General features: G+C 38.1%; 1 protein-coding gene across 2 annotated transcripts in view; it reads right to left on the bottom strand.

Annotated features, from left to right (window-relative positions):
- Positions 1–7,828: 7,828 nt before the first annotated feature.
- The window catches only part of LOC107555009 (metabotropic glutamate receptor 7-like), a 256,667-nt gene continuing 246,918 nt past the window's right edge, over positions 7,829–17,577 (bottom strand). The window contains exons 11-12 of one of the 2 annotated variants that reach the window (XM_016237693.1): positions 9,104–9,175; positions 7,829–8,792 (exon numbers count right to left, since the gene is read on the bottom strand). In XM_016237693.1, coding sequence (XP_016093179.1) covers positions 9,126–9,175 — 50 coding nt within the window. In that variant the 3' untranslated portion in view covers positions 7,829–8,792; positions 9,104–9,125. Of the gene's footprint in view, positions 8,793–8,907; positions 9,176–17,577 lie in introns of those variants that run through there. The other variant, XM_016237695.1, reaches the window with a different exon arrangement.

The following is a 17,577-nucleotide window of genomic DNA, read 5'->3' as shown; positions in this document are numbered from 1 at the left end:
CCAAATAATGGCTCATTGGCTTCGATATAACACCTAGAAGCATATAGCATTCTTATGCACACATGCAACGTATGTTGCAGCTGTTATTTCTATGAAATTATGTTGTCTTTGCTAATCTGTTACTAATAAAATAGTTTACTGCTTATCCTATTTTGGCACAATACCTAAATTGAACTCGAGTAGTTTTACTGAGGGCACTCATCTCACATGAAATTGAACTATGTCAAATATTCTACCTGCCTTTCTGATATAAATTACTATGAATTTGATATGGTAATTAATACTGAGACACTAATTTGGGCAAAAAGCACTAATGACTTGTTTAAGACTTGAATCTTAAAGCTGAGGACTTGCAACTCGACTTGGACTTGCCTGTCTCGACTCGGGACTTGACTTGGGACTTGCCTTGACTTGGGACTTGCCTGTCTTGACTCGGGACTTGACTTGGGACTTGCCTGTCTTGACTCGGGACTTGACTTGGGACTTGCCTGTCTTGACTCGGGACTTGACTTGGGACTTGCCTGTCTTGACTCGGGACTTGACTTGGGACTTGCCTGTCTTGACTCGGGACTTGACTTGGGACTTGCCTGTCTTGACTCGGGACTTGACTTGGGACTTGCCTGTCTTGACTCGGGACTTGACTTGGGACTTGCCTGTCTTGACTCGGGACTTGACTTGGGACTTGCCTGTCTTGACTCGGGACTTGACTTGGGACTTGCCTGTCTTGACTCGGGACTTGACTTGGGACTTACCTGACTTGACTCGGGACTTGACTTGGGACTTGCCTGTCTTGACTCGGGACTTGACTTGGGACTTGTCTGTCTTGACTCGGGACTTGACTCGAGACTTGAATGCAAAGACTCGAGACTTACGTGTGACTTGCAAAACAATGACTTGGTCCCACCTCTGCAGTTTAGCATCCTACTGGTTAATAAACATGCTAGATTAGCAAAGCAATAGCTAATTAAAACAGAGAGATGCTACAAAAGCTTAAGTATAATTACTAATTTGATTACAACTAACCCGGCAGCTTAGCATACTGCTAGTTGATAAACCTGATAGATTAACACAACAATAGCTGATTAGCACGCTAGAAGCTATCACTGCTTCAAAAGGATAACTGGAATTACTCTTTTGATTTTCTAGAACCCAGTAATTTTTTTTTATGATTTCAAACACTTTTTCCACAGCTTGAAAATGAATCATATTCATTCATATGAATAACGCTCATCCTTTTTGGGTAATACCATTGTGTTCAAATGCAAGCAAATACCTTCATTTAAATAGATGTTTTTTTTTTTTTAAACACATGTATATAGTCTTATGTAATATTTTCCATGCGGTAATTGTATGCTACTTAATTCAATCAGGAGAGCTGTTTGCATGAGACATTTTCCAAACGAGTCGTGTGAATTAATACCGGATTGCGCAGTCCACTGGGGATCGAAATGAGTGTAATGACCCATGCAATTTCCATCTGATGCATGGCATGTAAATTAGGATGTGACACCTTTTATGAGCGGCAAAATTTGCATTTCCCCATCATTCAAAACGCCAAGCTGTATGGCTGGTCAAATGTATAGCAAGGTAATTGTGTAACTACTTTGCAGTACGTTCATGACTAATTTCCTCTAGTACAAGGCCATTCATTTATATATTTTTCTCTGCGGTATGAATTAAAATGACTGGCGGTCAATGAAAGAGCAAGAATTCAGAACACACCAGTAATTACTCTTGGTTAAATGTAAGAGAAAGTTATTAGCGTTGATGCCATCAAGGGATAGTTCACTCAAAAATATTATCTTATCCTAATTTACTCCCCCTTATGTCACTGCAACCTATTTTTATTGTGTTTTATTGATGATGTCTGCAATTACTGTGCTTTGCTGGTGTGGAGGTTATAAGAGCATGCTAAATAATAAATGAGGACCATGTTAATAACCTTTCCAGAAATCTTGAATGTTTAACAACCACAGCTATAGTGTAATATTACTGAATATTACACATCCTCCTGTCCTGAATTTGCTCTTGTCTGATTTTAAATTGGTTCATAAATAAATTACTAGGCTGTCACAGTCATGGTTTGATACGGTCTGTGTACAGTGCACTTTTGTTATCGTAGTGAGACAGCATTGTTGATGAATGGTTATTGTGCAGCAATCTGAATGAATTACAGTTATTAAAGACCCTTAAACTTGAGTTAAGATTTCAGGCATTGTGAATAATTGTGAATTTCCTGCAAGTGACAACAGCCGCATCAGAAAAACTGTTGACAGAGGGGCATATTAATTCTTCTTGTCCTAATAATTCATATCTTACAATAGTTTACACAGTAATACATAGTTAAACACTCTAAAAAATGCTGGGTTAAATATAACCCAGCGCTGGGTTAAAAAGGGACAAACCCAGCTATTGGGTTGTTTTGAACCCAACCGCTGGGTCAAAACCAACCAATAGCTGGGGTTGTCCCTTTTTTACCTACAGTTATTAAAGACCCTTAAACTTGAGTTAAGATTTCAGGCATTGTGAATAATTGTGAATTTCCTGCAAGTGACAACAGCCGCATCAGAAAAACTGTTGACAGAGGGGCATATTAATTCTTCTTGTCCTAATAATTCATATCTTACAATAGTTTACACAGTAATACATAGTTAAACACTCTAAAAAATGCTGGGTTAAATATAACCCAGCATTTTTTAGAGTGAATGAATATTAAATATGGTATGTAATTGATACCAGTTCCACAGTAATTTTTCTAGCTACTTTGCCAGTATTTTACACTGTTAACATTGAATAATAAATAAATATTGTACGTTATTTGACAGGAGTGTTACATTAATTTATTTTGCTATTTTGCCTGTATATTGCAATATGTATGCAATCAAACAAACCAATTATATATGATAATACACAGGAGTCTCTATTTTGTCACTATATTACACTATGCAATATGCATACAAACAATGTATGGTAATTGACAGAAGTATTATATTAATTTTCTTGTTATTTTATATTATTATATTTTTTAATACTTTTTTATGCTATTAAACCTTTTCTTTTGCCAGTGTATTACACTAAATAAAGAGTATATTATGCTACATGAATGAATGAATGAATGAATGAAGGAAGGATGCATGGTAATTTACATTCTGTAGTATCACATTAATTCATTTTGCCATTTTGGCAGTATACAGTGTTAGGCGATGAAATGAAATGAACAAACAAACAAATAAATAAATACATATTTTTGCAGGGCAACTCTGTGGTTAAAATGGGAAAAGACAAATACTGATAAACACATAATCTTTTATCCATTAGTACAATCATAAAAATTCATGCTGAAGGGCTGTCGTGACATTTCTACCCGCATTGTGGATCCTGCTCATAGCCAGAATGTGGAACGTATAATCCAGAAAGGAAGGAGTTAAACATGTTGCATGGAAGCCAGAAATGCCTGAGATGAAATGTCAAATACTTACTTAAGATGCAGCTGAAATAGATCAATGTGTCCTGAGTCCCCCCCACCCCTTACTAAATGGAAATGCCAAGACGCAAATACACATTCCCTGGCAAGCAGGTTAATAACTTTCATTCCCATGGATCGTATAAATTGGGTCCTATTGACACCTGCTATTCCTTGCTTGATAGAGGGAAAGATCTCACCAGAATGGAAACGTGTCTATTTGTGGCCAAGTCTGTCTTTTTGGGTCTCAATTTTGCTTAGTTTAAGCCCCCATGCCAGGCGGAAATGAAGAGATGTATTGGTTTTGCTTCCTTTGTGAGAATAATCATTTCAATCATGTTCATGTTCTGTTCCTTGAGAAGGAGGTTATGGGTATCGTTTGCAAGCTCCCTTGCATCAACAAAATGAAAGTCAATAGTCTCAGCCGCAGACAGCAGGCCGCCCAGACCTCCCACAGTATCTTCTCAAGCACAGTACACACATTAAGGCAAATGCTTGCTGAAAAATAGCATCTCCATTCTGATTGGTTGGTTTATGCACAGGATCTTACTAGTCTGCCTGGTAACAAAATCTTTTAACTGCATTATATGTCACATATTATATAACAGAGACTATAAATAATCAAATGTAACGTTTGTTTTTCTGTTTGTCAGTTTGTATGTTTTTAAGGCAGGAGATTAGCTTTCTACCTAAGCAATTGATTAGCCTGTTAGTTTAACATACAACTAGCTCATAGCCTGCTAGTGTAAGCCATTGTTAGCTGGTTAGACCAAACTCGGTCCTGGAGGGCCGGTGTCCTGCAGAGTTTAGCTCCAGCTTGCCTCAACACACCTGCCTGGAAGTTTCTAGTATGCCTAGTAAGACCTTCCCCTTGTCCAAATACCCACACTTGCGGTCTTGGCCACTTGAGAGCGCGTGCGCGCGACAGGAAGTAAGTGCGCAAGACTGTCCCAGGTCTTAAAAACGCCAGAGCGCAGTGCCCTTAACGCACACTAAACCCACACTATCTCGAATACCGCTCCGGAGCGCTATTCAAGGGTTAGTGTATCCCATCATGCATCATGTTCTGGAAATAAATCGTGAGACTTTTTGCCGAGATCTCGCGGAAACCGTTCCAATGCAAGTTAAATATTAATATAATAATTAGATATTACATATAATTTGGTAGAAAAACACTGTTTTTACGTTTTATTGGTGCAAAGATGAGTAGTGGTGATATTTATTTTGTACAACATTTGCAACTGCTTTTTATCAGTTAATTAGAAGCACCACAAATTAAAATTGTCATGTTATAGGGACTACTGAACAGACATTTAGAAGTTGATTTTAAAATGTAAAGTATTTCAAATTAAAATAAAGCTATGTAAACACTTGCATTTTTACAACACTACAAGTGTGTCCCATCAGGTAATGAAAAGTTCGACACGCACTTGTGGTCTTCATGCTCACTTGAGCACTTGGGCCAAATACAGGAAATACGTCATGTAAGTAGTCAAGTGGTCAAGTGCAAAGACTGCAAGTGTGGGTATTTGGACAAGGCTCTTGATTAGCTGCTTCAGGTGTGTTTGATTAGCGTTGGAGCTAAACTGGACACCGGCCCTCCAGGACCGAGTTTGGGCACCCCTGGGTTAGACTGCTATTTTAACATACCATTAGCTGATTAGCCTGCTAACATACCACCAGTGGAAACAATGAATAAGTAAAAAAGTTTGTTAGTTAAAAATTAGTTTGTAAACAAGTGCATCAACTTGTAAGCTAACTGGTTAGCCAACTAGCTTTGCATATTCTGTACATTCAAAATATTAACTTTACAGCTTAGCATATGGCTAATTGATTAGCCTGTTAGCTTAACATATAGCTAACTCTAGGGTGACCATACGTGCCATTTTCCCAGGACGTTTCCACCGATCGGTGTATGACATCAAAATACCTCGAGAGCATTTTGAAAGCATAAGGAACCATCTGTATGGTATTTTGATGTCATACACCGATCGGTCTGCACACGCAAACAAAGCCAAAACCTAGATATTTTAGGCAATATAGAAATCCTGGCCAGGACGCGTCCTGGGAAAATGGCACGTATGGTCACCCTAGCTAACTCATTAGCCCACATTACTAGCTGATTAGACTGATCGATTAACATATCATTAAACAATTAGCCTGCTAACTGATTACAATTTAAACCAAACCATCACCACGATGTAAAAAAGATCACTTAAAGTTATGAACCTCCCTGAAACCTGCATATTTCATAACACAAGCTTAACAAAAAAAAATAATTCACATTTAACATTTGCTGTTCTTATCCATTGTTCTTGTTTTATTACATTGTAAGATAAGCAAGTGCATCAACTTGTAAGGCAACTGGTTAACGGACTAGCTGTGCATATATCCAGTAGATTAGGTTTATAGCTATACAGCTAATTGATTAGCATGCTAACTTAACATATAGCTAACTTATTAGCCTGCTAGTTTAGCACATCCTAGCTTAGCTTACCTCGATTAACATACCATTAGCTGATTAGCCTGCTGACATCATTACGACTGCTACCAACAACTATCAAGAATGCTATTTTGATTATATAGAAGACTGACTGTACTATATAAATGTATTACTTCTTTCAGTCTGATTGGCTGGTTTTACGCAAATGTTCTTACTAGTCTGCCTGGTAACAAAGTTAAACTAAAGTCATTTAATCTAATTGAAAGTCACATATTTTATAATACAAGCTAAAAATGGTCAAATTTAAAATGTGTTATTTTGTTTCATCAGTTAGTTTGTAAGATAAGCAAGTGCATCAACTTATAAGCTAGTGGGTTAGTTGACTAGCTTTGCATACTATGCACAGTAGATTAGCTTTCTATCTTATTTGGCTAATTGATTAACCTGTTAAATTACCATAGAGCTAACTTATTAGCCTGCTAGCTTAGCCCATTACTAGCTGATTAGACTGTTCAATTAAAATACATTTAGCCAGCTAGCCTGCTAACTGGTACCAACAACTAACAAGAATGTTGTCTTTTGTTGTTTTTTATACAGACAGTGAGATTCATAAATTCTGATTCAAACTAAAGCATGATATTTCTCAAGTAATGACCTCAAATGCATTAATGTCCTTAACGTACACACTGAGCCGTGACATTTGCTGCGGCGTAAACAAGTCAAAGATGCATTAGCACACAGTTGAGCCGTGACAGTGATTTAGCAAATGTGTTTTGCAAGCCACACAGGTTTCCATCCTCCTGAATTAAAGACACTTTAGACTTTCTCTCTCCAGCTGTGATTGAAAGGCATTTCTCTGTCATCATCTGACAGGCCTGAGCTTCAGCACGCAACTCCTTCTGCTGACAGTGCAGCGCTTGTCATCCGCACACACGTCCGTGTGCTAACGCTCCGCCAATCAAAGGCAGCTTTGATCCCATTTTATTATTCAGAAGATGCTTTCCAACACTAAAATTTAAACAGAAGAGTTTCCATCGCTGTCCCATGTGGGACAAGGCTTACCTAAGTCATAGTCTGAACTGAATCTGAATGAAAGAGTTTTTGGTTAGCGTAGCACCTTTAGCCCCTGCTGGCAGATACTGTTACTACAACATTTGACTACAAAAATCATCTTTTTTTCCATAGACGGCCATTCAGTAAGTAATATAATACAATGTAATTATATTATATCAGGTAGTAATATAATATAATATAATACATTTTATAAATGTCTTATATTGTATTTTTATATTATTTGTTTTTTGAAAACCTATAAATCACAAGCATTTCGTACAGTAATATAGCATATTATAAAAAATATAATTATAATATATATATATTTTGAAAACCAACCTATAGATTGCATGATTTTTATATAATAGAAACTATATATTAGTATATAATATAAAGCAACTTATAAATCACAAACATTTCATATATAAAGTAGTACAGCATATATAAAAATAATTTAATACTACTACTACTACTACTACTAATAATAATTTAAATATAAATTATAGATTTAATATAAAACATATACATTTAATTATATTGCATTTTTATATTATTCTTTTTTTTAAACCGACCTATAAACCACAAGAAGTTAATAATATAATATAATATAGCAATTAAACAACAAAATTAAATACATTTTACTATATTATATATTTCATTATACGATGCCCTTGGCTCCAAAGTGATCACTCATGTTCCGTAAGACATTAACCTAAAAATTGGCTTACTTTCAGTTATCTATATTGTGAGCCATTTTAATGAAATAATAAATTCAAGCATGCAAATTCAAGACTAATAATAATAATAATAAAGGTAATAAAAAATAACCAAATGGTTTTATTTCATGTTGGTACATTCTTAGACAACACCACATTATAGTTGCATGAGTGGCCAAACATAAAAGTCTTCCACAATATCAGCACATAAGCAGCAAGGGCAACATGAATATACTTAGTACAAACAGTATAAAACATACATGCTTTTTATTTTTTTTTCATAGATTTTTTGAAATATATATTCATATCTTTTGCACAATTCTCCATAAGTTCCAGGGCAGATAAAAATTCCAAGACAAATTAAAGCCATATTCTGCCTTGAGTGAGTGAATGTCTAAGAAATTCATGAAGGAAAAAAGAGAGAAATCAATAAAGGCTTGTAAAATCATCTGTAAACAGACCATTGTGAGGGAACTGTGGTGAAAGTTTCATTTACTTCAACATCAAACATATCAAGCATGCATTGACAACTGCTACGCGAACACTTTCTTTAAAAAAGAACTCTGAAACCATCGTCACCGGGGTTTAGTCACTGTAAAACCAATGCAACATCTCTCAAAGTCTCTAAAAACACAGTCGATGGTCTACAAACCCTTACAAACACGGTGGGAATGTTGAAAAATGTGACACATTTATCATGTTAAAGGGCGAAAACCAACGGAAATCCTCATAATAAAGAAACAATATTCCAGGAATGAGATCTCAAAGAGAAGAATATGGCTTTAATACAATGTGCATCCAGAAAAGGCAAGGAAAACCAAAGAAGAAAAGCTCAACTGAAACGTAAAATCAGCAGAAGGAAACCGAAATGTTGAAAGAACCACACAAATTTGCACAGAAAATCGCAAAAACTTGCAGTTTGGAAGTACATGTAAAGATGAGGAGGACCTTGAGGCCCAGCATTCCAAAGCCATGTTGATTCATCAGCGCCTTGAAGAAAGTCTGCGATGGAGAATCAGAAGAAACGCCTTGTCGAAGGTCCATCACGCCAAGTGCAACCTCAATCGTTTGACTGGCGATCAGTCGTGTTGTGCCACTGTTACACCCCATCAGTTCCCTCCGTCAGAAAAAACAAACAAACAACAACTAAATTTATTTCCTCCAGTTGTAATTCCTGTTACCGTTACTTTTTTTGTAGATGTCAGGTTATTAAAATTTTTTTTTTTTGGGATGTGGTTTTGCTGTTTTATGTTTCTTAAAGGTGCCGAAAATCAACTGATACCCTCAGTCGTTGGTTTAGCTGAGGGCCCAATCACTGTCCTGGCCCTCAGACGAAATAAGGATGGAAACAGAGGGACATTGAAAGCTTTTTCCCGCTTTACTTTTGTTCCAAAGAGCCAAGAGAAACCAGGAAGTACCATCAATCACCTTCCTCCTGTGATGGAGAACCTCAGATCACAAGGTCATTGTAGCTTACATATTTCGTCTTAGCAGCCGGACCTGCAAGGAGAGAAAGATAAAAGATAGCTTTTCATTTGAAATTTCTTCCTTTTTTTCTTGCTGAAAATGAGAGGAATTCATTGATTCCTCTCAGGAGGCCTGATGGGGACACTTTTTAGGACATGAAGTTTGTTGGTATGGAACAGAGAACGTCCACAATCAGATGATTAAAGCCATTAAAATGCCACAGATTTCATTTAATTACCAAATGCACTCTTTATTCAATAAATAAAAAGTTTTTTTGATACTGAAATAATGCACAAAATATAACAAATTCCTCGTATGTGTAAACATACCTGGCAATAAAAACTCATTCTGATTCTGATTCTGATTCTGATACAGTTATATATTATCATTTTGATCAACATTGTTACTAAGTAATTAATTACTGTAATTGAATTACTTTTCCATTGAAAAAAGTAAGGGATTACTCTTACATTTAATAACAGTTACTTAATAACTGTAAATGCATTCAATACTATATAGACTAGAATAATTCTGTATATAAAACAATAGTGGATTTAACATCAAAATCTGACATCTAATGTTAAAATGTATGTTTTTAATGTAACCTCCCTTTAAATACTTTATATAATTTATGCAGTTTTATATTATTTATTCAAAACAATTAAGAGCAGTTTCATGTCTATCCTTGTAATGTTCAACTGGACGTGTTTGATATGGGATTTAGAAATTAATTATTAATGCAAATACTTTTTAGAGAGAGTAATTTGTACAGTAATCTAATTACAATGTTGAAGACGTAATTAGTAGGTAATAATTATTTTTGTATAACTTGCACAACAATGTTGATCACATTATACTTGCTATAATACATGTATTTATTTATTCATTTATTTTACATGAGTGCACTGTTTTCCTGCATACAGCATTATTTGTAAATTGCCCCCAAAGTAATTATTTGTAGGTGGCTGTTAGTGTGTTGCCATGCAGTTGCTAGGGCATTCTGTGTGGTTGGTAGGGTGTTCTGAGAGGTTGATAGATGGTTGCTAGGGTGTACTGAGTGGTTGCTAGGAAGTTATGAGTGGATTCTTGGGTGTTCTGGATGGTTGCAGGGTTTATCTGAGTGGTTGTTATGTGATCTGAGTGGTTGCCATGGTGTATTGACATGCTGCAAGGGTTTTTCTAGATGGTTGCTAGAATGTTCTGGATGGTTGCTAGGCTGTTCTAGGTGGTTACTATGGTGCTCTGGGTGGTTGCTTGTTTTTAAGAGATTGATAGAAGGGTGCTAGGGTGTTCTGAGAGATTGGTAGATGGTTGCTAGGGTGTTCTGAGTGGTTGCTAGGAAGTTATAAGTGGGTTCTTGGGTGTTCTGGATGGTTGCCAGGGTTTATCTGAGTGGTTGTTATGTGAACTGAGTGGTCGCCATGGTGCATTGACAGGTTACAAGGGTTTTTCTGGGTGGTTGCTAGAATGTTCTGGATGGTTGCTAGGGTGTTCTAGGTGGTAACTATGGTGGTCTGGGTGGTTGCTAGGATGTTTCAAGTGGGGTGCTTGGGTGTTCTTGTTGTTTGCTGTTAATAGAAGGTTGCTAGGGTGTTATGGATGGTTGCTTTACTTTATATTTTAATACTTATGTTAAGGTTATTTGAAAAATGCCTAACCCAAAATCTGAGCAAGTTAAACTCACATAAAGGTAAATGACTGTGTTCATTGTGTGATGAAAAGCAACTCAAGATTAAAAAGCAGATGAATATGGCTGAAGTCTTATGTAAGAAGCCCTCAAATATCTACAGTCATAACAGCGTGACCTTCACACTCTGTCGCCATGTGGTTGCAGAGTCTATGTAACTAAATGACTCCATTCTCAAATTACAGCACTTATCCATGGATGCGTTCTGTGCTCTTTTGCATGTAAATGAACTTCTAAATATTTAAAAGTAAAGGTTACCAAGTAGAGAGATCACTGTGGCCTTTAAGAGTCAGCAGCCCCTTTAGAATTTGAGTTAAATGTCACTCCGACAGCCATCTATTCAGAAATGTGGCCTTGATGAATGTAGATTGAGGAAAGTGCTATCAGTATACAAACACAAACATAAATACATTATAATACACATAATATGAGTCAGAAGGGTTAACTAGAGGGTGCAAAGTGGTTGAGAGGGCTTTTCTGGGTGGTTGCTAGGGTGTTCTGGATGGTTGGTAGGGATGTTCTGGGTGGTTGGTAGGGTGTTCTGAATGGTTGCAAGGTTGTTCTGTGTGGTTTCTAGGGTGTTTTGAGAAGTTGGTATGTGGTTTCTGCAGTGTTCTGAGTGGTTGCTAGCAGAGCATGTGAGCGGAGTGGTAATATTTCCTTAAGAGCGCAGAGTGCATTTCTGAAGATTCCGCTCCGCTCGCTCAATACGCTCAGTGATTCGCTCAACCCAGAATGCCATTTGGTGATTTGCTTGTTCGAGATCGAGAATCTGTAGAGATCGAGAATAGTAGAGCAGTTATGGAGTTCAGATATTGTTTCAACGAAGTTGCAAGCCTTATACATAAATGTAAAGTAAAAATCAAAGTTAAGAATGAGCAGGGAGAAGAAACTGAGAGGGCGTGCGGGGAGACTGTTAAAGTTAGTAAAGATTCATATTGATTACAGAAAGCACGAAGATGTATGCAAACATGGTGCAGCAAAAGGTGAGCTAGTTACATACCATAATAAATGAATAAACAGGTAGGCTAAGGTTATATTCGGTTGTACGGAGCTCCGATCATGACATGCAGACAAAATCACAGCCACGAATTTAGAATAGGCTAGTTCTCTTTTATGCTAGGACTACATTATGGCCACGAATTAAGAATAAATTTTTTCGTTTAGTCTAAATTATGGCCACAAATTAAGTATTTGTTCTCTTGTTTAGGCTTAGCTGCCACGAATTCATTCGTTCGTTAATTCGTTCATTCCCTATAGTAGGCCTAAATCGTGGAACAAATTATTATATTTCGTAATTACTTATTAAAATCATTATTGCTTAAACTTAATAAATAATAATACATTTAAAAAATAATAAAACCTGCTGACGTCATAGAAATGAATTGTTAATTCAAATTATATTCTGAGCTTCGTAGTTATTAAATAATCTCAGTTAAACTATAGACCTAAGCTAACACACAGCTGTATATAGGCCTAAATACAGAACTACAGAGTACAGAAGATATTAGCCTACACCACTTAGGCCTATTAAAATATTATTTAAAAAAAAAAACTGACCCGAAATAATAGGTAGTCCTTCAGAATGTAGGCTAGATATAGGCAGCAGTAATTTATAATCTAATATAATGCACGCAAATTTGTTCTTTACAGAATGAAGCGGGATCTGAGCGGGAATTGGTTTACGGTGAGCGCGAGCGGAATATTAACGTAGCACTTGCTTTGGTGGTTAGAGCGACTGAGTGGAGCGCACGTCCATAGAGCGGAAAACGTAGCGGAGCGTCACACCGCTCCGCTTTGCTCACATGTTCTGGTTGCTAGTAGGATAAATCGAAAATAAAACACGCGATTTGGCGGTTAGCTGCGATTTTTTTTATGCACAGCTTGTCAGTGAAGTATGGTTGAATTCTGCTGCATCTAAAAGCCAGAGGGCGCTCTCGTGCAGAAACTACAAATATGCCCCGCAGAAGAAGTACCATAACGTGCTTAATTCCAGGAAATGCCTATGGGCATCTTTCTATCACTGTTCTTCAAGCCTTCTCAGGTATTTTCATGATAATAAATTATATTTATATATGATGATGTATGACGAGTGTTGCTTTTACAAATGCACATTATAAGTGACTCAAACTCATAGTGATTTCAGACGGAGCATCACTTCCTACGGCTCAAAGAGCCATGCTTCATGGACAAGCTGCGCATAAAAACATAATCGCAGCCTTTGCGATATCATAATCACACTAGACAGGTCGATTTACGCAATATTTAGTGTTAATCGTGCAGCCCTAGTTTGCTAGGGTGTTCTAGGTGGTTAATATGCTGTTCTGGTTGGTTGCTAGTGTTTCAAGAGATTGACAGACGGTTGCTAGGTGTTCCGGTGGCAAAATATTTAGTTTCAAAATGAAATGCAAAAGCACCTGTTTGGCAATATTTTGGATTTTGAAAAGCCTGTTGTCTTTTTCCGTTTATCTAAGGTAGAAGGCTTTTTTTTTTAGATTTCTTTTTTTTTTTTGTACCAAAGTGTTTGCTGATTTTTACCTTATTTAAAATGTGTGTATTTTTTATTTTATTTTACATCAAAGTGTATGCCATGCCTCCAAGCCTTCTTATTCGCTTTTGCTAAGAAACAGTGTATGTTTCTTATGTATTTGTTTCCACAGTGTTTGCTGATTTTCAGTTTTTTTATATTTAAAATTTGTGCAAGTTATTTGTTATTTTATATTAGGCCTATAGCATGATGGATTTTTATTTGTTTTGTTAATAAAAGTTATATTTTTAATATATGTGAGTTTGTCGTTGTACACTGAATTGCCGCTAAATTAAAAGTGAAAGTAAAATGCGCACAGGCATTTACAAACAATTTAAAAGCGAAGGAAATCGAGGAAAAGAGGAAAACCTCCAACAAACTACACCCCCCCCCCTCCCCTGGTGATACCGGTATTACCGGTTGTGATGAGTGGGGCGGGGCTGAGATCCGTGGGAATGGAGCGAGGCTGGTGGAGTTAATGATAATTAGCGACACCTGCGCTATTCACCGGTCTTGAGTCCCATGGAGGAGCTCTGGAAGAATAAAAGGAGGAGTGACGAGTGTTGGACGACAGAGGACCAGGCCTGGACTTTATGTTGTTGTTTTATTATGTTTTATGTGGCAGTCGTCTGTGAGGGGCTGCCGCTTTTACTTTAGTTTTGTGTTTGTTTATTTGTTTATTAAAGTTTTGTGTTTCAATGTTCGCTGGTTCCCGCCTCCTTCTTCCTGATCTACGAACTTTGTTAAATTGGTGCCGAAACCCGGGAGGAAGGAGGGACATGCTGTGGAGCTGAGGAGATCGGGCAGCATGAAGGAGCGGAAACTGCCGGTGTCTGCCCGAGGCGGTGGTGATGGAACGATGGAAGACGAGATGGGACGGAGAGCTCGCTGCTGCACTCCTGGGTCGAGGAGGGATGGCTGCCGTCCTAGAGGGAGCGGAGGAGTCGGCGCCATTCGCCAAGAGGCCGGAGCCTGCTGCCATCCACCATGTTTGGGAAGGTGCAAGGAACGGGGGACTCGCTGCCAGCTGCCCTCGACCCGTAGGAGCCATCGCCGTCCGCCAGGAGCGTCAGGCTGTCCACCAAAGATGTCCAGTACCATCGCATGGCACCGCGAGTGAGAGCCTCTCAGCTGGTTGAGGACCAAGCGGAACTGTGTCTGGGAACCGGACCGGGATTTTTTTTTCTTTTCCTCTTTCTCCTCTCTCATCTCTGTCTCTCCTCATCCTTCCATCTCCTTTTCTCTCACCTCGTCTGTCCTTACCCCCAGGTACGCCGTGACCGCCGTGATCGGCTGCCCCCAGAGTGGGGGGAGAGGGGAGTAGAGAGCAGTCTCGGGAGTACCCCCCGGCCTGCAAGGGGGTGATGGGGGTATGCAATGGGGGTTTATTTAGTTATTAAATTTTGTTCAAATGTTCGCCGGTTACTGCCTCCTTCCCGATCTATGAACGTTTGTTACACCGGTGTTGTCACACGTTGATTAACTGGTGGGAAAATTTCCTCACTGCACACCGTTCTGGGTGGTTGTTAGGATGTGGGTGCTTGTTCTGGGTGGTTCCTAGGGTGTCATAAGAGCTTTCTAGGGGACTTTGAGAGGTTGCTAGGTGGTTGCTGTGGTGTTCTATGTGGTTTCCAGTGTGTTCTGGGAAGTTTGTAGGGTGTTTTGAGAGGTTGGTAGGTGGTTTCTACAGTGTTCTGGTGGTTGCTAGTGTCTTTAGAGGTCGACAGAAGGTTGCTAGGTTGATTTAGGTGGTTACCAGGGTGTTCTGGGTGGTTGCTATGGTGCTTTGAGAGGTTGCTAGGATGTTCTAGGTGGTTGCTAGTGTTTTGAGAGGTTGATAGAAGGTTGCTAGGTTGTTTTAGGTGGTTACCAGTGTGTTCTGTGTGGTTGCTATGGTGCTTTGAGAGGTTGCTAGGGTGTTCTAGGTGGTTGCTAGTGTTTTGAGAGGTTGATAGAAGGTTGCTAGGTGTTCCTGGTGGTTGCTAGGTTATTTTGGGTGGTTGCTAGGGTGTTCTATGTGGGTGCTTGTTCTGGATGATTCCTAGGGTGTTCTGAATGGTTGCTAGGGTGCTTTAAGAGTTTGCTAGGTGTAAGGATGATCTAGTCCATACACGCATCTGTATTATACTTTATATTATATTTTGGACTATTTTCTTATATTTGACAATTACAGTTTAGAGTGATTATTAGGAGAGGCAGACAGAAGATAGGAAAGTTTATTGGAGGTTACTGTAGTTTTCTATAAAATAAAGGTGATGTGACCCCTTTTAAATAACTTATTTGTCCCAGCAGCTGTGATGCCTCCAGATTACAGTGTATATTTCACATTTCTTCACATAATCAAAGTTCAGCCGAAAGTCATTACGTCTCCCTGACCTACTGCAGTACATTCTTACTGTGCAGCACTCTATAAACTTCTTAATCTTAATGACTGTCCTCTCACATCTATAGTACTCATGGGTGGGTAGAGTGTTGAAACCGCAGGCCTGACAACAGAACGTCAGGTATGAATGGAGGAAAACCAGGGCGTGATGATACAATTTTTGGATTCCTCTTAAGTCTAAACAGCTGTATTAGGTTTGTCCTCATTTGCATAATCATTTTTTCAGCTTTGTCACACGTGCCAACTCTGCATCACAGTAATCGCTGTTTAATTTAATGTTGCCTTAAATCAGCAACTCTCACTGGGTTTTACTCATTAAATACAGGCATAATAATTCTCTTGCATAAATCATTCTTAAAACAATTTTATCCATATAAATGCATCACATAATGATTTTTTATTTTACAAACAATAATGTGAGAATTACGTCATGATGCCAAAATTACGTAACAATATTTTTGCAAATAACTGCGTGACAATTAAGCCCCATAATGTGATATGTTTTACAAGCAATGCAGCAGTTACATAAAAATTGTTTTACGAACAATAATGCAAAAATTATGTTCAAAATGGTTTTACGAATGCTATCATTACAATTGTGTCACATAATGCAACTGCATAGCAGTGTCTTTACTAATGACAGCATGACAATTATGCTGCATAAAGCAATACTTGGTTTTAAAAACGATAACTTCACACAAAGCAAAATTTACATTCAAAACATTTTACAAACAATAGTGTTACAATTGTCTTAATAATGCAAGAACTGTGTTGGGGCCATTCACACAGAACACGTCTTTGTGTCTAAAAAAAGCACAGCGTAGAACGCGAGGGTCTCTTTTGAGGCGTGATGCAATAACGACAATAACAATTTTTTTAAGGAACAAGTTGTGATAATTGCTTGAAGAAATGTTATATAATTCAGGGTATCTGGACACAGCCACTATGAGCGCCTCCTCCACCATGTTGCTGTCAAATAAAACAGTTATCATGCCAACTTGCTACTGTAAACAGAAGCTTGCAACACTTGCCCCGCCTCCAAATTCTTATGATTGGTCCACTGCTTTGGAACTGATGTAGCGTCTGTGTAGAATCATGCATGATCTTTGGGGTGTTTATGGCTTAAGAGACCCTTTTAGCCTTTTGACATTTCCATATAAATTACAGTTCTGGTCAGAGACTTTACTTTTTAATGGGGGTTTAAATATCCAGATGGTTCTTCGCCATCAAGGAGATTCTAACCAGTCCCCCCCCACTATCATCTCCCCCATCTGACTTCAAACACGATCCAAAGAGCTGTAAATGACCCCGATGGGCCTTGCTGGCCAAGTAAACTAGCACACACACAAACACACATAAAGACCGTTACTCTATTATACTCTACAAATATATCTGGTATATTGCATGTGTTGTTTGTACGTTTCCCTATTAGATTAGCTGAGTTACCACTCGTTATTTGTATTAGTTAAAGCCATAAAACACTGATATTCAGGTGTATGTATGTATCTTTGGTTTAATCTATTCCAAATGTTTGTTTCTTGGTATCAATATTATCTGCTTTTCATTCCTCGAACAATGATGCACAGTATGTGATTGTGAAACGCATCATACGATTTGTACTATATTTTGGGTTAAAACTACAGAAATTCCAGACCGGCCATAAAACATGCAAATGAGCCATGAAGGGAACAAAGGAAACTTCTCCCACTCAAAAATTCACGTCTGGTATTGGCCAGTCCACACAGAATAGGAACCCTCAAAAGCGATTAGCCCGAAATAATCTTTGCTCAGAAACTCCTCTTCATTTGAGACAACACCTTTCCAAGACTCTCAAGATC

This window comes from Sinocyclocheilus grahami, unplaced genomic scaffold (genome assembly GCF_001515645.1).
Source record: "Sinocyclocheilus grahami isolate Dianchi unplaced genomic scaffold, SAMN03320097.WGS_v1.1 scaffold522.1, whole genome shotgun sequence".
Lineage (NCBI taxonomy): Eukaryota > Metazoa > Chordata > Actinopteri > Cypriniformes > Cyprinidae > Sinocyclocheilus > Sinocyclocheilus grahami.
Note: the sequence above shows the minus strand (reverse complement) of the source record. Positions and strands in the feature narration are given on the sequence as shown.